We start from the raw sequence: 21,382 nt of genomic DNA on the forward strand, positions 1-21,382 counted from the left end.
CTTTTGGGGAAGGACAGCTGGTTGATTTCTAGCTTCTTGCATTACTAATGTTATATTGTGCTTTTAAATAGATGTATTGAGTATCTGAAGAATCTCATACAAATTTTCTGAGGCATCCTAAAGTGCTCAATTTTTTTTTTCTTTTTTTTTCCTCGAAAGATGAGTTCTCAATTTTAATTATAAAATTTTAAACGTTCATCAAATTATTAGTTTTTTGGTCTATTTATTTTTATAATATATACCTTAAAATTAAGATACTCCTTCCGTTTTTATTTTTTAAGTAACTCCAACATTTTATTTTAGGGTGTTGCCAAATTAGCCTAGTTAATGAAATTTCATGATATTTGGTGCAACCAAACACATCCTTTCAAAAAAGAAGAAGAAGCACCAAAGGGGACTTAACTAAAGCATCAGCTACTGAATTTGCCTCTAAAGTGTTGCCTATATCAATCTCAAAAATGAGAAAATAATAATAATAAACAATACACTTGCAAAATATGAAGGATCATACACACCCATGTAGATATGGCATATGCACCTCAATAATCACAAAGCAGCTGTACATTTGGCATGATTCAAGTATTATATTATTCCTTCCAAAAAATGATTTATTTTTATTTTTTGTTAATGAGTTTTGCCTGATTGGAAAATGTCATTTTCCCCCCTTGTTATCTATCTTTTTTATGAGGGTGTTTGGTTGCACTAAATATCATGTATATTAGAAAAGACTCTTCTTTTTTCTGGTTATCTTTTCATTTAGGGTGTGTTTGGTTGCACTATATATCATGATATTTCCTGATGAACCAGTCTAATTTGGTGCAAAATATCATAAAATTTTATGGCATGTTGCAACCAAACACACCCATGTCACTGTCCATACAAACATAGAATGCCACCTGGTTTCCAAAGAATACCAAAGGGCTTGTCAGGTTGTCCTTCAAAATGGTATTGGTTTTCACACATTATCAGCTCAGTGTTTGGGGTGAATTACAAATCAGTAAAGCTCATTAGGACGTTTGGGTTTTACTGCTTACTCTACCCCAAATTGCAATCAAATACAAATGCATCCAAACACACCTTGAAGCAAAAACTTCATGCTAGTCAATTGCATTGAAATGCTTTTATGTTCTTGGAGCTTGGAAATAGTTCATATGAGCAAATGGTTGTGTGGTATAATGGGACTTCCTGCAATCAAATCAATCCTTCAAACATTTCTCAAGCACAGCAATGCTGAATTCAAGCTGTATTAACATAAACTTCAATTAAATTACCAACATGGTCTGCTGTATTTGCCTGTTTGGATATCACAAATGCTAGGATCGAGAACTTAAAAGCTTGATCAGATACTCCACAGCCATGTCTTTTCATGCGTCGGAAAGGTCAGGTCCCAAAAGAACAGATTCCCTTTTCTTTTATCCCATCAAAAGAGGAAATGATTCTTTTTCCTTGAATGCTTCCAATCATATACAATAGAAACATGGCTGAGCAGCCCAAGGGAGCAAGGGATTGAGAGAATGAGAAAGAAATGTTATATGGAAAGAGATAAGGGAACATTGTTTCCCTTGTAAGTGCCTGATTGCACTAATCTTTGGGCTGACATCTTAGCATGAGCCGGCGCAACAAATGAATAGAGTAAATGTCTCACAGTCATCTAAGCAGACTATCTCTTAAATAAGAGTCTTCATGCAAGCTTTACATAGCTTGCATAGAAATGAGGTCAATGCAGGCCACACATTAAAGTGAAAAAAGCAGGTTCCATTTAGGCCAATCATAGCACCTTGTATGATGAAATCTTTACCATCCATTGATTGCACCTTATTCGGTAAAATCTGAACTGTTCCTTCCAAGTAACTAAATGTTTAATAATGGTTTTTCCCTTCGACAACCAAAGTTTGTAAAATTAATTGCAAAAGGCAAAAGCATCTAAAACTATTGGCATTATATTAAGTGTGAAGGTATACTCTGAGATGGCATCCCTGCTATTGGGGCGAGATCCCTTCTCAACCACACAGCATTGTATATGTAGTATGAAAGTATAATCTGAGATGACATCTCAGCTGTTGGGAGAAAGATCCTTCTCAGCCACAAGCATAGCACTTTCAAAATTAAAAGAAAGCAGAATAAAACCACAACATAGATTTGCGTGGTTTCCTTTTATTTTGTCATTCAGGCCAAACCAATGTGCTCGGAAGCAAAAACAAAAAGACAGCTTCCATACAATGACAGTTCCTTTCAATACAGTGCCGGCTCTCTCTCTCTCTCTCTCTCTCTCTCAAGAGAATATATATTATCCCAAACAAATTAGGATTTACATAAAAACTCCATGTGAAATTATAAAATTGTCCTCTGAACTTGTCAAGGTGTTGGTTGAATGAACAACAAACACACCTATGATGATCAAGCTCCATAGATCCTAACACCAGTCATGCAAAAGGTGAAACCATGAACAATCACCTGTCCCAAAAATTAGACCGGTACACTCATTAGGAAGGCCACAATCACCTGTCCCAAAAATTAGACCAGTACGTACACTCATTAGGAAGGCCACAATTACCTGTCCCAAAAATCAGACCGGTATACTCATCAGGAAGGCCACGCTTGTTTGTTGAATCCGATGGCTAGCTGGGAAGTTTTGAAGAAACCATTGTTTTTGTATGTACCTACTTGATGAATAGACCAGACTGATCATCTCACCAGGTGATCTCCAAGGCGGTGCCTGCCTTTTGCATGGCATGGATGTTGTAAAGATATAACACAAGGGTACATGGCCCACCAGAGTGTATATGATCACACACATCAACCCATCTATTGCATCGATAATCCGGGGAATATCACCAAAAGATTGATCAGAGCCAACCATAAGCATAAGAGTATAAGATTAACAATAGCAATTAAGTCAGCATGATGAAACTAGATAAATTATAAGATTAACAACAACAATAAAGTCAACATGATGAAACTAGATAAATTATAAGATTAACAATAACAATAAAGTCAGCATGATGAAACTGGATAAATTTACTACTGAAATCAGCACATAACATGTACAACACAAACATTCAAAGATGGATAGATATCGTGGGCCACCTCTATTTGCCCACCAAATAAGTCAAGTACATCTTTAACGATCTACTGTCCATATGCTAATGATCAAAGTGCCCCCAACAAAGCTCCTGATTCCAGAATCATGAAATCTGCTGATCCAACAGCGCCTGCGAATGCGTCATCAGACCTCCCAAATCATTTTGATCCAATCAATGCCTGATGGGCCCCACTTCAAACTCTTCGCATCTTCTAGGTACTTGCCCCTCATCGAAGATGTGACGCACCTCTCAGATGTTCGTAACATCATTCACAGCCTCCTCAAGCGACAGCGTTAGGCAATCGGCGAGGCTTGATTGGGAATTGAAGTCGACAGGAGCTTCTAAAACTCTGGCCTTCTTCATACTAACCGATTTTGGAAGCCAAGATCTTACCAAAGTCCCAACAACGGGTTTCAAAAACCGCCATGGGTCTTCAACCATGGACTTGTGGTAAAACCGCATTGGTTGGTCCCGTGCTGAAATCGATCCATGGAAACCTCGTCCTCTTCCACCGCTACGTCCTGACCCAGGACTAGGACTGTTATTGAATCTGTGGTAGCTGCCTCTTCCTGAATTTGAACTGGGGCTGCATCCACGTCCATAACCCGGGCTAGGCAAACCACCCCTTGATGAATTGGGGGGGAGGCCATAGCTGGGTGGCCCACCAGATCGGTTAAAGTTGCCGGGAGTTCCTCCATGCCCTGAGAACTGACTCGTCATCCTGATTGGGCTTCTCCAAGGAGCGGACATGTGCGGGGGCGGTGTTTCATTTATTCTCGGGTCTGGAGCATAATTCATCTGAAATTGATGAGTAGGAACTGGGCTTGCATTGGGGTTAGCATAATTCATCTGAAATTGATGAGTGGGAACGGGGCTTGCATTGGGATTAGCATAATTCATCTGAAATTGATGAGTCGGAACGGGGCTTGCATTGGGGTTCCTAGGGCCTGTGCAATCAAGTATAAGAAGTTGCCAGATTAGAATTTGGAATTTGGAATTTTTTATTTCTCTACAATTAGTTAAAATCTATCCATTCAAACCTTCAATATACTTTGTTCTTCTGCTGAAATAGGATGCTTGACTTGTGCAAAAACCGCTCTTTGAAATGGATATATATATATATATATATATAATCTATCCATTCAAACCTTCAATATACTTTGTTCTTCTGCTGAAATAGGATGCTTGACTTGTGCAAAAACTGCTCTTTGAAATGGATATATATATATATATATCCATTTCAAAGAGTGGTTTTTGCACAAGTCAAAGCATTATCCAAATCCTTAATCGAGGCCATGCACTGGATGCTTGGGGTTTCAGTTCCAACAAGTAGGGCAAATGGTTTAATGATCCAGACCATTGATCTGCTAGACCATGGATGAAATTAGGGGTGCAACTCAGTCAGGTCAGATCAGGTTGAAGTTCAATCGAAGCCCAACCCAACCTCAAGAGGAGTTAGTACATACCCAACCCAACCATAGAACCAACCGAAGCCAGACGCAATGTGTTGAACACTCAACCCTAACACAATGCGAGTTACATTGGGTTGGGCAGGGTTGGGTTAGGTCGGGTGAACAATTGCAACTAGTAAACTAATACATAAAAATCAAAATCTAATCATCTGATAATATCATTTAAGTAATTATTGTAAGTTATGAAATAATTGTAACAAATAAAGTCTACAATCGCCATTCATAAACAAATTAAGTTAAAGAAATCGATAAAACAACTCAATGATGTTTAGAGAAGCTATTCAAAAGACATCGGACCACTCCGCATGTGGGCCTCGGGTCAATTTCGATCATGAACCTTACTTTCCATGTATGGACAATTCCAATCATGAACCCTATAGAGCATAGAGTAAACAGCATAGATGGATCCAGTCACGAACCCTATTCCCAATCAAGCCATACTTTTATTTTTATGTGATGCATATAGTCAAAACTCATATGCACATGTAATGCATATAAGGTTGGGTTTTGGTTGCCCGAGGCCTCAAACTTAAGCCAAAGCCCAACGCAATCTCAACCCAGCCCAACCAAAAGTTCATGTTGGACCAATCAGGTTTGGGTTGACCCGACCCAAGCTGCACCACTAGATAGTGTTCATGAGCGTCCGAACCCATTGGATTCTCCCAGATCCCATCTCTTGGACCCATTAAGAAAATAGGGTAGGGTTCAGGTCTCGCCTATTGGACCCGGTTAAGGGTCTAGTACGGCTCAGGTAGGGTCCATGTGATGGACCCAGTTAAAGTCAGGTCTGGGAAGGGTCCATTTAGTATTAACAATATGATTATATATTTAATATAGATTGATTATTCTAGTAACAAGATGCAGTTTCCTAAACCATGAACATGCAAGAAGCCTGTTTAAACACCATGCATATGTCCAATTGAAACTTGTGCAATCTAATCCATCTATTGATAGGCCCAACTGTATGAATGTTCTTATCTGCCCGGAACCCAACTTGAAACCTAGATCCAAACACGTAATGGGTACCTGATTAGATCTGGGTTCAGGTCTTCAAGGAGTAAACTAGACCCAGTAAGACCTGACCCTGGTTAGCCTGGGTACAGGTAGCGTAGGACCCAATTCATTGACAGCCCTAACCCTACCTCCCATTTGTTGCCACAAGCCAATGACTGAAAAAGGAACGAGTTACAGTCTACATTCAACTAAAAAAGAGTCAAGACTGGTAGCTGAATCTTCCAAGTTGGGAGACATTTGACGCAATGTCCATCTACAGTGGGAAGCAAGCAACAGACTACCAGTCTGGACCATTGAACAATGTGTCGTACTTGTCCGAACTGAAAACCCAAATATACTCAACAAAAGCCTCAGTTTGAGGAATCTATAATTCCCCATGAAAGAATGAACAGCTTTAAACAGTTTAAATGCTTCTATATATTTCATACAAACTAAATCAACAAAACCAAATAGGCACATTTGATAACTAGAGGTCTGTTAAGCTCCCATGAACCTCTTATGCGGGGTGCATGAGACATCCATGCAATGCATGGTGGAGCCACCTGTATAGAGGACCTGGCATGAAAATCAGGCCGGTCCATTCACCATGTGCAAAGCAAGAGTAGGTTGCATGTGGATAATTGGCATTTTCTTAAGTGTCTTCATATATGACATGCTAGGGAGGGGGGGACTTGATCCTAACTAGGAACTCAGAACTCTATGATACACTCCATTTTTGTCTAGGAGCAAGAATAGAAATTACGCATTTACAAGGCAAAAATCCACATGCGCACGCGCACACACATATATGAAATTTTTATAAGCTAATCACTGTTTGGCTCAAAGGGCAAGTGGGTTTCTGTTTTCCAATAAAATCTGAATGTAGTTCTGTAAATAACAATATAGCCGCTGCCTTGAAGAGACGCAATTCACAACATAGACACATCAAAGGCAGAAGTATTCTATACATTGACCATATAACAAGCTCTTTGATTCCTAGCAAATTTTTTGAAAAATGAAAAAGAAATGCTTGCAATATAGAAATAGCATTCACACCAGGAACAAAGAAATTCAAATGTTTTCATCTCTGAGAAAATTTAGACCCAATTTGAGTCTTTCTAAAAGACCAACTGAATTTTCAAAACCTAAGGCCCCGTTTGGATGACACTGAAAAAGTCCTGCCTTTTTTATTTTTTTCTGGAGAAGAATCCATGGGAAAATAGTTAATTCTTCTTTTGCAAGGAAACAAGCTAGCTAGGCTCACATGCCAATGCCTAGCACCTGATAGTGATCCAGACCATCCGTAAGGTGGGTCATACCATCACATTACCCTAAGTAAAAATCCGGCCCATACATTCTTTTGGTGGGCCTCAGTGTATAGGCCTCAAAACCACCAAAACTTTGAACCAATGGTTGTAATTTTTTGGGGAATCGTGAAAAATCGACACAGCCTGACATTTTTACCTGTGGTCGTTGACACTTAAAATTCTATAGACGTATAGAAATGATGATTCCAACCCATCTATCAGATTTGTCTCCTCAGGTTACCTCCAAGGCCTGAAACTCAGAATGATCCAAAAGTCTGGTGGGCCACATCACAGGGAACAAGTTGGAGAGGAACGCCTACCCTTGATTTCACTGGGCCCACCCAAGTCGCAGAACAGCATGACTTTTTGTCCTGGCCCTTCATCCATGGCAGATGAAGGGTCTGGACGATCTGGATTCCTTATACACAACACAATGGAACCCCCACCCAAATTAAGTGTGGACATCCCCCTCTGAACTTGTACCATGCTCCAGCCAACCAGAGTTTCAGTTAAGGATGATTTTTGGACTGTGGGGTAATGCGAGGCAACACATCTGTTGAACAGGTTGGATGTCATGAATAAATCATGTGGGCCCCAGCTCTGCCTGCTACCACATAGCTTATGGAGTTACTGGTACCACTGAAGAACACCCCTGAATAAAACTCACCGGAGAGAACATTACTTAAATTCACAGTGAAACTTCAAAGACTTCCCACCCACATACAAATTAATATATCAAAGCCTGTAACAGAATGCAAAGACATAGTCATAGTGAGTCTTACACTACCTGAATAAGTAGTTGGAAACTGACCCACGGAAGAGCAACTGCTGATAGAAGGTGAGAAATTATTATGCGAACTCTGAGTGTTATCCATGCTCCGTCTCTTGTTACCAGGGTAAGCTGACATGGGATCTGTGTAAAAATCAAACCTGGGAACCGCAGGTGAATTCCCCACAGTTGATGGAGAAACAGACGGGTCGAGCAAAGGATTGGAGAGAGAAGCAGACGGTGTTGAGGGACCTTGACTATCAGAAACTTGGGCCTGTGCAGCTTCTGTTCGCATCGCTTTCAATCTTTCTCTCCTCTTCTCCGATTCATCCATCTTCTTCAAGATCAAAATAAAAGAGAGGTCTGTTGGTCTGGTAGGGACTGAAAACAAGAAAACAGAAACAAACTCATCTGAAACACCAGTAGACACACATGCGCACACGCCACACCTATGGATGATGATGACGATACACACGCATACATGAATACATAAGTACATATGTATGTATATGGATAGGGAAATGCTAACGTCCACACCTTCCTAGGGACATTAGCAACATCCCCAAAGCTTTATGGTGACACATGGCACAACCAATCATCAATCCGAGCAGTTCATTCAGTGGTACCACTGAGAGCAAGAGATTTTGCAACAATCATGTCCAATGTTGTCAAATTGCATATGCGATCATGTGCGCATAAGCGATCGCACAATCGCATATGCAACCGCATATTTGTTTTTTTTTTTTTTTCTTGAAACAATTTGAAAAAAAGGGGGGGGTGGGGGGTGAGAATAAGAAAAAAAATGTTTTATATATATATATATATATAAGAAATTAGGGGGAGCTTCCCTGAGAAGCTATTTATTTATTATTGATAGTAGGAAATGGAAATATAAGAGGGAAAAAATGTAAGAGAAAGACGGAAAAAAAAATGTAGAACGTATTATGTGTAATGTAGATTGTAGAGAGAAAGAGAGACAGAGAATGAAATAGAAATGTATTATGTATGAAAGAGAGTGCTTGAATGTATTTGTTGAACACTTGAACTAGAATCTTCCTTGAAAAGAAATATTAGAATTAGAAGAATGTATGTAAGAAGTATATTGAATCTTGATCTTCCAACTTCCAAGAGAGAGAGAATGAGAGAGAGAGAGAGAGAGAGAGAGAGAATGTGAGAGAGATTAAAGACAACTTAGAAGTAGGAAGTGTAAGATAGGGAGAGATTAAGACCAGTTGGAATTAAGAAATGTAAGAGAAAAGAGTAAGAGAGTTTGGGGTGAGAATATTGCAAATGGAGGAGCTTTGTAAGCCTTTTTATAGGCAAAGAGTTTTTTTTTTTTTGCAAAATAATAATAATAATAATGGCCAGTATGCAATCGCATATTGTCGCACATGTGGCATATGCGTCGCATATGTCCTACAATTGCATATGCGACCATCACATATGTGATTTACATACGAGTGCACGCATATGCGATCACATTTGTGCATATGCAGTCGCACATGACAACACTGATCATGTCAATTGGGTGATCCTAACGCTTTGAACGTGGCCATTTGTTACAACTGTCCATTTTTTATAAGCCTTAGATCGCATGGTTAGAATCATAAAATCAAAGTGCTCCTTTGGAATCATAAGCAATACAAAGTGGAATCTATCAAATGGATATTTCAGGATGATGATTGGACCTGTTTTGTTTCTCTGCTTGATCTTAAGCGTCCATATTTTATGGTATTGTTGGATGTTTAGAATCATTTGATTCACATGATTTTGGCACTAAGGCTTCGCCCCAGTTGCATGAATAAATGGATGGTCCAAATTGATAAATGGATGTCCCATATGTCATTTAAAAGCTTTAGAGACATTGCTGACCTCCCCACTTGGCCCTTGCTTGCCTTTATTTTTAAAGATGTGATCTGATTAAGTGGAGGCCACACTGAAAATGAAATTCAATTACAATGAGATATTGCTGTGTGTGTTCCACGCTAGATCATTCTCCAGATGCAAAATAAGACAAGAACGCTGCGACCAAAGAGAAACTTTGATTTCTGACGGTGTTCTCTATGAAGAACCTTTTGATAGTAAGAAGGGAAACGAATCTCATCCCCATCTCATTTACAAGTTCTCAAATGGCATTTATATGGGCAATTCTCTACTGAAGTCACAGGGGCAAAAATTCACAATTAGTCTTTTCAATGGCTAAAACTATGCTTTATTAAAGGACCATGGAAAGAGTTTTAAACCAAAAGAAGGGACATATAGGAAATTGGGGTTTATTAACCTCCACACACACACACACACACACACACAAAAAAAGGTTTGCTACAGTACATTGCTACCTCTAGATGCATTATTGTAGGGTAAGTAGGGTAAGTGGGGACAAAAGCCACTGGATCTTTCATCATAATTCAATGATCCCACCTGATGAGATATATAGTTGATGATGATTGCCTAAAAAAATCTTCAAGATGAAAGGACCTAAGCTTTCAATTAATGGCCCATAAAATAACACTCAAGGAGGTGGCTACCCATTGCTTGGTTGATTGCAGATGCTTTGCAACATGTCTCATGCATTGCTCGGTGAAGAAGCCATTGATAATGGTTGCCATGTGCAAGTGTTGCTATCTATCTCACTCGCCAGATCAGATGTTCCCATGTGATTTTCTTTTCCATGAAATTACTGCAGTAGATTTCGACCAAGCTGATTAGAGGGCAACGACTTTGACAAAACTATAATCTTTATCTCCCTCTCCAAGTGAATTTGTCCATCACCTAGAAAACCAAGCTTCCTCTGAAAGGAATTGATAGTGCAGCTTTCAAAGTCTGAAACCAACACTTCCAGATCATATATAGTCCGACACTGAATCTCCAAGATCGATATAATCTTTCTGGTCATTAATTCTCTTCTAGAACTATTAGGCACTAAACCTCTACTATGAAAAGAATCCAAAGAAGAACAGTACTTTCCTCTATTGTCCATAAGGTTTGAAGGTATTAGAATTTCTCTTAGTCCGAATAACTAGAGGAAGTTAAATTAGACTGCTAGACACCTAGAGCTATACCAACAAACCTCAAAAAAAACAAAGTTGGAATATGTGAGTTATACTGTTAGTTTGGTTTCATGCTTGGGAGGTTTACCACCAAAGCTATTTCCTACTTTAGATAGTTCATGGAGAAATATAGGGAGAGGAGGAATGTTCTCCACATGGTCTTTATTGACTTAGAGAAAGATAATAGGGGTGCCTAGAGAGTTTATCTAGTGGGTATTGGGAAAGAAATTCTGGAACTTGGACAAATTATTAAGATTTATAATAAGTCCCTAGTTGTTATAATAAGTCCCTAGTTGAGTGGACAATTTAGTTAACCTTCATGATGGTCGGAATTAGAGTTGGGATCAAGTCGATTCGGACTGAGTTAGGGTTGACTTGACTCAATCCGGTTTTGAAATAGACTTGGCCCGAACTCGACCCGACTCAATACCGAGTCCAGCATGCCTGACCTGATCCGAGTCCGGGTCTAGCCCGGACTATTCCAGACCGAGTCCGACCTGGTCACAAGTACCGAGTTGGCACTGAGTCGGGTCAGGTGCAGCGGGGATCAACGTTGTCATGTGCGATCGCACATTCGCATATGCGATCACATATGCGCACACATGTGCACAGATCGCATATGTGATCACTGCACATATGCGATCGCATATGCCACATGTGCAATGATATGCGATTGCACATGCGATGTATGCGATCGCATAGTTGCCAATGGTATGCGACAGTGGGATATGCGATCACTGCACATGCGATCGCATATGCCAAATGTGCGATGATATGCGATCGCAGAGTTACCAACGGTCAAAAATCTAACCGTTTTCTGACCGTTGGATTTTATTTTTTAATGCTGGTGTTTTCTCTATAAAAAATGGATTTTAAGCACTCCTACGTGCACTCAAAGCTCAAACTCTCTCTTTATCTCTATTTTGCTCTCTTACACAATTCCAAGCCCCAAACTCCACTCCTCCATCCATATTTCTTTCAAGATGATTGAAGTTTCAATCAAGGGACAAGTACATACATCTGCAAGGATTCAAGAATCAAGAAACAAGATTCAAAAGACATTACAAGACAACCAAGCTCTCCATCATCCATTGAATTGAACTCCCTTTCTAGTTTCTAATTTTTCGAAGTTATAAATATTCACACAACACTCCCACCATTCTCTCTCTATCTCATTCTCTCTTAAAGTTTCATAATCATATATCCAAGATCTAAGTTTTCGAACAACTTCTAACTTTTTTTTTAGTTTGTTACTTTGTTACAAGTTACAAGTTAGTGTTATGTTAGTGACTTAGTGTTACAACTCACAACTTACAACAACACAACTTTAAAAGTCTATATTCTACATAATTCTAGAATCAATATCAAGACTTAAGGGTCAAGGACTCAAGGCAAAAGTGAAAACGACTTAGACAAGAAGTGAAGATTGAAGAATTTGGAAGCTCTTTTTAAATTTGTAATTGTAATTTTGTTTGTGTGTAAATTTCTCTCTCTCCCCTCTCTTTTACTACAAGTCTACAAGTGTCACTCAACTCTCTCTCTCCTTTTCTTTTCCCTCTTCTTCTCCCTTTCTACAAGTGTAACTCAACTCTCTCTCTCTCTCTCTCTCTCTCTCTCTCTCTCTCTCTCTCTCTCTCGTTTCTACTACTAGTCTACTAAGTCTCATCTCTTTAGTCTCTTTACTCTTAGTCTCTTACTTTACTTTAGCTTTTACTTTTTAGTTTACTTTCTAGTTACTTTTTAGTACTACGCTACTAGCAATCAATACACACACCACCAACATAATGTCTTCTTCCTAATTTTCCTCTTTGAAACCCAAGACGAATGACCTGGGTTGGAAGTATGGGCACTACCATAGTGTTTCAAATAAGACTCACATAGTATGTGAGTTATGTGGGTTCCGGTGGCATTGCAAGGCACAAGCAACGCCTTGCACATTTACCGGGGTCAAATGCAAAAGCATGCGATAAAATTACTATAGAAATCCGAACGGAGATCATGGAGCATATGGAAAAACAATCAAGAAAGAGATGCGATAGTGCCCTAAGTCAGAAGAAATATTCAGAACAAGATGCATATGAAGATATACACGTAGTTAATGTAAATGAAACTAGTTCTACTCCCCCTAATTCGACAGGCCGGTCTAGACCACAAGTACAACCAACGGTCTCGAAAAAAGCCCGAGGGCATAGGCCCATGGATAGATGGTGTAGACCATACCCCAAGGATGTGATCGACCAAAGGGATCGAGGCAAAGGGCCGACTCAAACAACTTTAGAGAACCAGTATAAACAAAAAGATAGGAAAACCACTATTCAATATATTGCTAAGTGGTTTTATCAAACCGGCATTGTTTTCAACGCCGTTAAATCGAAAAGGATCAAAGTAATGGTTGAGGCTATAGGTCAATTTGGACCCGGGTTTAAACCTCCTTCATATCATAAAATGAGGAAGACATGCCTGAAAACTAAAGTTAAATATACACGATCCTTCATAACTAAATATAAGAAATCGTAGAAAACATATGAGTGTTCACTAATGGGCGATGGATGGACCAATAGATCCGATCGTTCTCTCATTAACTTTTTGGTAAATTGTCCAGCTGGGACAATGTTCTTGAAGTTTGTGGATGCATCAGGTCATTCACACACAAGAGAATACTTGTTTAATTTACTAGATAATGTAATTGAGGAAATAGGTGAGGAATATGTTATACAAGTAATTATAGACAACGCAGCATCGCATGTAATGGTCGGACGTCTTCTTATAGAGAAGAGGCGTCGTTTATTTTGGACCTCTTGTGCGGCCCGTTGTACTGATCTTATGTTAGAAGATATACGTAGGTTATTTATAAGTGTGATTGGAAGGGATAGAAGAATCACGGTCTTTATATACAAACACGCCCTTCTTCTCAGTCGAATAAGAAAACATATTGGGGGTAACTTGTTACGTCCAACAATCACCCATTTCGCTATAACTTTTTTAACACTACAAAGATTACATGCAAAAAAATCAAAACTTAGAAGCTTTATAGTGTTGGTCAATTTTACAAGTGGGCCTTAGTCAAAGAAGGTTGAAGAGAAACAAATTCAACAAACAATCTTTTCGTAAAGTTTTTGGACACAAGTGGTAAAGGTGCTAAAAGCATTCGAGCCCTTAGTCACTGTGTTGCGATTGGTGGACGGGGATGAGAAGCCTGCAATGGGCTACATATATGATGCGATGGAGAGGGCGAAAAATAAGATCATGAACCATTTTAACTATAGAGACCGTGATTACAAGCCAATTTTAGATATTATAGATAGAAGATGGGGCAACCAAATGTTATCTCCATTGTATTTAGTTGCTTACATCCTTAACCCAGCCCGTTTATTCGCTTCTGCTGATCCAGTAGAAGCACTATGCATATGGTTGGATTTATTGATATCTTGTAAAGAATGATTCCAGATAGGGGAGAACATGACAAGATCTCAACTTTGTTGGACTTCTTCATAAGGAGTGAGGGGATATTCTCAAGGGATATCGTAATCAGGCATCGGACAACGAAATTACCCAATAAGTACTACTATGAATGTCAATCTTAGTCTCTGCCAAATAGTTTTTCTACAAAGCATCTCTAATCTACTTAAACTAATTTTCTCCGCTGACTGGTGGGTTGCCTATGAAGTGGACCAGAACGGAAGGATCAACTCTAAACAAGCTAGATATGAGGATTCTTGGACTCATGTGTTCTGCCAGTGGTTGCGAGCGCAATTGGAACACGTTCGAAGCGGTAAGTTTAGTTATTGTAAACTTCAATTTTTTAGTGTAAGGCCTAAGCTAAATTAATTACCTAAATAGCTAATGCCAAATGCGCTTTCTTTCATACAGATTCATACCAATAAAAGGAATCACCTTGAGCCAAAAAAACTCAACGACTTGGTTTTCGTTCAATATAATAAAAAATTGCGAGAACGATTCCAAACTAGGAAAGAAAAGCCTGGTTTCTTCGACCCTATTTGCTTAGATGAGTTAGATGCAAATAACGAGTGGCTCGTAGAGACGGAGGACCCGATATTTGCCGGAGAGGACCTGACATGGGCGCAAGTTAAAGATGTCGCATGCGGATCAACACCTGGTGAAGGTACCACTCGAACGCGAAGGATGGGGAGAGCCGGGGGCGAGTAGTAGCCATCAACCCATTGAAGAGATTGAGGAGATAGTAATAATGATCAAGCTGAAGATCCACCATTGGATGTTAATGAAGTATTAATACATACAGATGATAAAGAAATGGAAGAAGAAGAAGTGTACGTGGAAGAAGGAGATGACTCGAATGATGATGGTGGTGGTGACATACCACAATAGCAAATAGATTATTGTATATAGTATATGATTAGATGAATAATAAATAAAAAACTTCTTCATTTTGTTTACTAAGTGTGTTGATGTTGATTATTGACGTAGTGTTGAATGTTGAATATTGATATTTCATATTTGTTAAATGTTAAGTTAACTAAATTGTAAAATGCAGAATTGTTGATGAATGATGACTTAATATTTAATTCATTATGTAATTAGTTTTATTTTAATTAAATTAAATGTATTGCAAGGGCCAATGGCATATAATAATTTATTCAATTTTTTCTTAATTCATCCCTATTTTTCCGATTTTTTTTAAAAGTTTTTTAAAAATTTTATATATAAAGAAAAAATGTGCGATCGCATATGCGCACAGGCATATGCAATCACACACGATCACATATGCGATTTAACAACATTGGCGGGGATCCACGAGCTAAAATCACAACTCAAAACCTAGATGAACCTGCTAGAATTGCAACCTCTCCATCAACTACATGGCATCTCAGATCTAAAACGTTATATGTGTGTGTGTGTGCGAGTCGAGTAAGTAAGTTGGATTTCAGGTCGAGTCGAGTTAATGGGTGATCCGAACTCAACTCGATTTGAGTTCGGATTGGAAAAGGTCTACTCGGTTCGGATCGACTCACCCACTCGGTTTGGATCGAGTCGGGTTTAAACAAGTCAGAAGAGTCAAGTTTGCCAAGTCAAGTCATCCCGTGCCCAGCTCTAGTTGGAATTCCATTCAAAAAGTTTAATTTATTTTATTTCCATGTGAATGGATACCATGAGACTGTGAATGAATGAATGATGTATATATGAAAGTATGCATATATGTACTTTACGATAACACCTAGAATTTTAGGCACGAGTATCGTACTCGGGCTACGACATTCAGAACGTTATAAGTTGGTATTAGAGCATGAGAATGAGATAAGTTGGACCTTAGGCTGGGACATTACATAAGCTTCACTTGACTTCATGTAGGAGGACCCTGCAATTAGAGATTTTGTCACCTAAGTAAATTCCCTATGAAATTAGGGTAGTTTGATGAACATGAGGACCCACTAGGCTTCCCCAAAGAAATTGCTAGGATAGCCGTTGAATATAGATACATGCACTTAAGGTACCATGGGAAGTGATTTCCCACCATGTTGAATGGTATGCTAAACCGAAACTTCTGTGGAACTTCCCCCAATAAAAATTAAGAGAAATTAAAAACTTAAATCTCTAGAACCCTCCCTTGGTATGGAAAGACATTTTCCCTAAACACCAGCAAGTGGGATGACTGGAATTGGGACTTTCCGATTTTTCCGGGAATTTTCACCAGTAGGACCGAATATCCGAACCATATTAGTGTTCCTAACTAAACCCGACCAAATCCATGTCCAAAAATATTTTGAAATTTTTCTAGGGGTCACCAACACGACCCTGGACAACCCAACAAGATTTCAAAGCAATCCAAGTTGTAGAAAAATTTTAAAAATTCTAAGAGTGGACTGGAAACCATAAAAACCACTGCTAGAAAGCAGGGTTTTCCCGCCTTTACAGAGGTAAAACCCCAAGAAAATGTGGGAATTTTTATCTGAAAATTTTTCTGGAGATCCACCAGATAGTCAGGGACCTAATTTCCAAATTTCAGGTCATTTCGATATATGGTTTGAAAATGAAAAGGAAAAAAAAAATTATGTATTTTAAAGAAGCATTCGTTCATTACTTAGCTAAGACCCTCGAATTTGGGATTTGAGTCATCAAAACTCGGGTGCCGGTTTTTGAAGCATTACAGACATAAAGTATAATAGAAGGCTTAAAAGAGCCGCTTTGATTAGAGTAATACAGCCATGTAACGATAGATAGCGACCTTTCCAACGAGCAAGCATCCACTCAAATCTTTCCACCACCTTCTCCCATAGACGCTTTGCCAGTTTTCCCACACACAACAAGAAGCCCAAATCCTAGAAATGTAACCAAATACTAGTCTAGATGTGTAATGAAGAGAGAGATTAAGCTTTTTTAGACTGTGTGTGTGTGTGTGTGCGCGCGTGTCTGGTGGTGTGAGGCAAGTTTCTATCTAACTCACGATTTGGGTTGAAAATCAATGCACCAGCTATTGTCATACAAAGCATACAGGGAAACAACAACAAATTCGGCTGTGGGAGTGGGGAATCGTGTGTTTAATATAAGCAAGTATAAACAACTAGGGAGTAGTAGTGTGAGTTCAAAGCACGACCCAAAACAAAAGTGGCAACCAGGTGGAAGGTTCCTGCAAGTTGCAACTAAGCACCAAACCATTCTGTGCTTCAAGGTACACATAAATCACACCAAAGATAACTTTCAAAAAATATGTATTATATATATAAGCAAATCATACCAAATATTTCAATAATGCTACATCAAAGATATATCATTGTCATAAATTTAACGTCTTTAAAAGCTTCATGATGCATATTTTTTTGAAAAAAAAAAAACTAGATCTATTTGCACTCTTTCTTTTTGTTATAATGCACTTGATACATTGTTGTGTTTGGATGCTCAATTAAAACGAATTGCAACAATCCAGTTCAATATAGGAAGATAACACCATATCGAGGGTGGCATCATTTTAGTTCACAAGGACAACCAAACTCTAGTTGCAATTTCCAAGTGTTTCAAGCTGGACTTGAACCGATTGGTAATTTCAATTTGGGCGAAGTTGCTCATTATGAAATCTGAACGGAATAGGAAAAACACAATTTTGGCCATTTCCACTTATCAAATTGAAAAAGAGGCCCAACTTGTAGCCCATGGACTACTAAGTACTAACATGAATTTGTAACCTGCTAGTTGGGCCATTCTTATGGACGATCAAAACCATTCAAGAGCACAGAAAATCAAATATAAGTAGTTGAAAATATTTTGGTTTCTAGTTAATTTCCTCCCCTCCATATATATGCCAATACCCTCCTCCTCCATGCGTTGCTAGCGTGATTTTCTACAAAGAGGTTGGTCCCATCATAAAGAGGCCATCAGCAGACTATAAGCCACCACAGATGATAATAACCATTTTTTTTTTTTAAGGTAATGATAATAACCATTTGATCTACGCATTTTCAAATCATACATCATAGAAGCCAAAGATTTACAAACCATTATTCAACTCCATTCCCAACTAGTGAGGATCATCTTTACGTAATATTGAGGACTGTCTAAGGCCAAAACATAGTGGGGCCGCCAACCTTCTGATGTGGGTCTCAAATTGATCAAAATGGCCTAACTGGCAGACTACAATTCTAATCCATTAGTAATTTACTTGAGCATGTAAATGAAGCATATAACTTGCTACATTGCACTTCATTAAGCTAAAGGTGAGTTATTCAATACTCTGGCAAGAGTGTGACGGTTGATGCACGGGCGCTCATAAATTGTACAAATGGCATGCACCAACTACAAATAAGCCTACATTGTGGGACCCATTGTAGATAGGTCATCATCCAAAATTCACACCGATCAAACGATCCTAACCTCTAATTATGCACAATTGTTTGTTGAATTCAGACCTTTAAATAATGTTTTCAGTTCAGCCGTCCATTAGATGCCCACCAATCAACCAATTAGAAAATTCAAATCACTGTAACATTTGGTTTATAAGCTATCTAAATTGGGGTCCATGATTTGGACGGTTGGATTTTAAGTTATTTATATGCCACTTATGCAATTTCTCAATGCATGCCGGAGAGAACCGAAGTCCTTTTTCTCTATCATTCCAATGGGAGCTTTTGAGCTCGTTTTGTCACTTTCCGACTCGGCATCTGGCGTGTTGTAACCCACTGGGGCCCACGTTCTGATATGATCAGATGATTTGAACCATCCATATTCTTGCCATGGCCCCATAATCAAGCTTCAGCAACAATCCTAACCTTCGATTTTTAGGGTTAAACGAAGGCCATTGATAATTTACGTTTTTTTTTTCCTAAATTCATCTACCGATAATGATGGTTTTAATCACCCGTTCAGTGTAATTTCCTTACAATGGCCCGTATATTATAGGATCCACGACATGAACGGCTTCGATCATCAGAACACTCAACATGCGGCCCCCAGTGGGCGGCGACAGATGCTGGATTGTGAGTTGCGACGGAGGTGAAACGAACTCGGGAGTGTTTACGCGGTGCAGAAGAACGGCGATTTTTTACCGAATCGTGACCGTAGAAACCTCAGGGCAGACCGGAAACAATGCTACTCGAGGGTTTGGGAGGGAAAATCATGTAATTATTTAAAAATAAATAAAAAATAAAATACCTCTTCTTCTTCCTCTTGTTCCTGTTCTTCCTCTTATGTAGCTTTTCTTCGGTCAGTCGAGCGATGGATGATCAGTAGGTATGGTGTAGAGTAAGAGATGGGGGAGAGGAAGGGGGGATTTTGCTTTTTAGGGCTGAATAGGAAGTGGAACGGAGTAACGTGGATTTCCTCTGAAATCCTTTCGCAGGAAGTTCCCGGGGGCCGCAGATTGCGTCCAACCACCGCCCGGACGGTAATCCGTCCGGGCAGGGCTCTGTGGGCCCCACCATGATATAAGTGTTTTATCCACGCCGTTCATCGCTTTTCTAAGATCATTTTAAGATCTGATCCTAAAAATGAGGCAGGTCCACAGATCTAATGGACCACACCAAATGAAGCTGCAGTGATAATGACACCCACCGTTGAAACCTTTCTAAGGGCCACTGTGATGTCTTTTTACCATCCAACCCATTCATAAGGTCGTCTAGACGTGGTTGAAGTGAAAACACAAATATCAGCTTAATCCAACCTATTCATAAGATCATGTGTACGTGCATGAAGTGAAAACACAAATATCAGCTTGATCAGAACTTCTCCATCTCCTAAGAAGTTTTTAACGGCGGACGTTCAATCCTCACTTTGTGGTTCACATAAGCCTTGTACCTGCCTCATCTTTAGGATCAAACTTATAAAATGATCTTAGAAAAATGATGAACGGTGTGGATAAAACATTTACGTCAAGGTGAACCCCAAAGAGCCTTGCCCGGATGGATTATCGTCAATCTGCCTCCGTTTCCGGCAGTCTAGGGGGGCCCACTTTGATGTTTGTGAGAAATCCACTCGGTCCATCCATTTTGCAAGCTCATTTTAGTGTATTACAAGAAAAAATAAGATAGATACAAATCTTAAGTAGACCACATGAGAGGAAAATTTGGGAAAAGAAATTCTCACCGTTGAAACCTTTTTAAGCTGACGTTTATATGCCATCGAAACCATTTATAAGGCCATTTCCATCATAATGAAGTGAAAACACCTTTTAAAAAAAAAAAAAAAAGAGCCATCTAAACCGTTTATAAGGTCATTCCTACCGAGATGAGGTGAAAACACAAAAAATAAATGAGCCACACATAAAACTTTTGGAACCATATGAATATTTCAACGGTAGTAATTGAATTTATACTGTTTCCTCAGGTGTGGCCTACTTGAGTTTTGGATCTACCTCATTTTTTGTATAATGTCCTGAAACAAGCTCACAAAGTGAATGACCGAGTCGGATTGCAAAGCAGGAACTTCCGGGTGGGGCGACCACATGTTATTAAAAATGAGTTAGATTGAAAACTCAAAGTGGGCCGCAGGACCGGAAAAAGTAGTGGGAAATACCGACCATTGAAATTTCCATAGAGTCAGCTGTTATGTCATCCATACCGTTTATAAGGTCAGTCTTACTCGAATGAACTGAAAAAACAAAAATAGTAGCCTGATCTGAAACTTTTGTGGGCCCACGATGTTTCGACGGTGGACGTTTAATACTCACTGTTTCTTGTCATGCGGCCCACTTAAGTCTTAGATCTACCTGATTTTTTAGCCCATCCCTGATATGATATGGTAAAACAGATGGACACGGTGGATTTCTCACCAACATCACGGTGGGCCCCACCTACTTCCGGTAGCTGGAAGTTCATGCGAAAGACTGTCCCAGGCAATCGGCAATCCGTGTCCGAGTCCTCTGCTACACCGGAGCCTGTTTTACGCAACGCGTCCAACACCCAAGCTATGTGGGGCTCAACGTGTTGTATTTGTAAAATCCACTCCGTCCATCAGGTTACATCCTCTGTTTTAAAACATTTGGAAAAGTATCAGCTAGATTCATAACTCACGTGGGCCAAACCATATATTAAAATGGGGAAGGGACGCTAACCAAAGGCTTGTGTCAGGGGCCAACATGGTTATGATCTTTCATCTAACCCGTTAATCAGGTGTAAAATATCCAGGGTAATTTAAGATTCAAAAATCATACCGTAAAAGAACTCATAAGGCCCACACATTATGAAATTAGAAGTTTTAGTAGAAAATTTATATTTTTCCACTTGTGTGGCCCAAAAGAGCTGTC

The 21,382-nt window shown here is 39.3% G+C and overlaps 1 protein-coding gene across 6 annotated transcripts; it reads right to left on the reverse strand.

Moving 5' to 3' along the window:
- Positions 1-2,893: 2,893 nt before the first annotated feature.
- Positions 2,894-19,527, reverse strand: LOC131218686 (protein SICKLE). Of its 6 annotated transcripts, none has more exons than XM_058213381.1 (4): positions 19,294-19,527; positions 7,667-8,005; positions 3,955-4,030; positions 2,894-3,903 (listed from the first exon to the last, which is right to left on the reverse strand). In XM_058213381.1, exons 2-4 carry the CDS (start codon positions 7,956-7,958, stop codon positions 3,333-3,335), a joined length of 939 nt encoding a protein of 312 aa, XP_058069364.1. In that variant the 5' UTR covers positions 7,959-8,005; positions 19,294-19,527; the 3' UTR covers positions 2,894-3,332. The 6 variants fall into 6 exon arrangements, with proteins under 6 accessions (XP_058069364.1, XP_058069363.1, XP_058069362.1 ...); XM_058213380.1 differs by having other exon boundaries at positions 7,643-8,005; positions 19,294-19,520; XM_058213379.1 differs by having other exon boundaries at positions 2,894-4,030; positions 19,294-19,524.
- Positions 19,528-21,382: the final 1,855 nt, after the last annotated feature.

This window comes from Magnolia sinica, chromosome 11 (genome assembly GCF_029962835.1).
Source record: "Magnolia sinica isolate HGM2019 chromosome 11, MsV1, whole genome shotgun sequence".
Classification (NCBI taxonomy): Eukaryota; Viridiplantae; Streptophyta; class Magnoliopsida; order Magnoliales; family Magnoliaceae; genus Magnolia; species Magnolia sinica.

Coding starts and splice junctions, on each gene's coding strand:
- LOC131218686 (XM_058213378.1), bottom strand. CDS start 7,958: ATGGATGAATCGGAGAAGAGGAGAGAAAGATTGAAAGCGATGCGAACA. Junction 4,031..7,642: donor GTTTCCAACTACTTATTCAG/GTAGTGTAAGAC, acceptor TTGATTGCACAG/GCCCTAGGAACCCCAATGCA.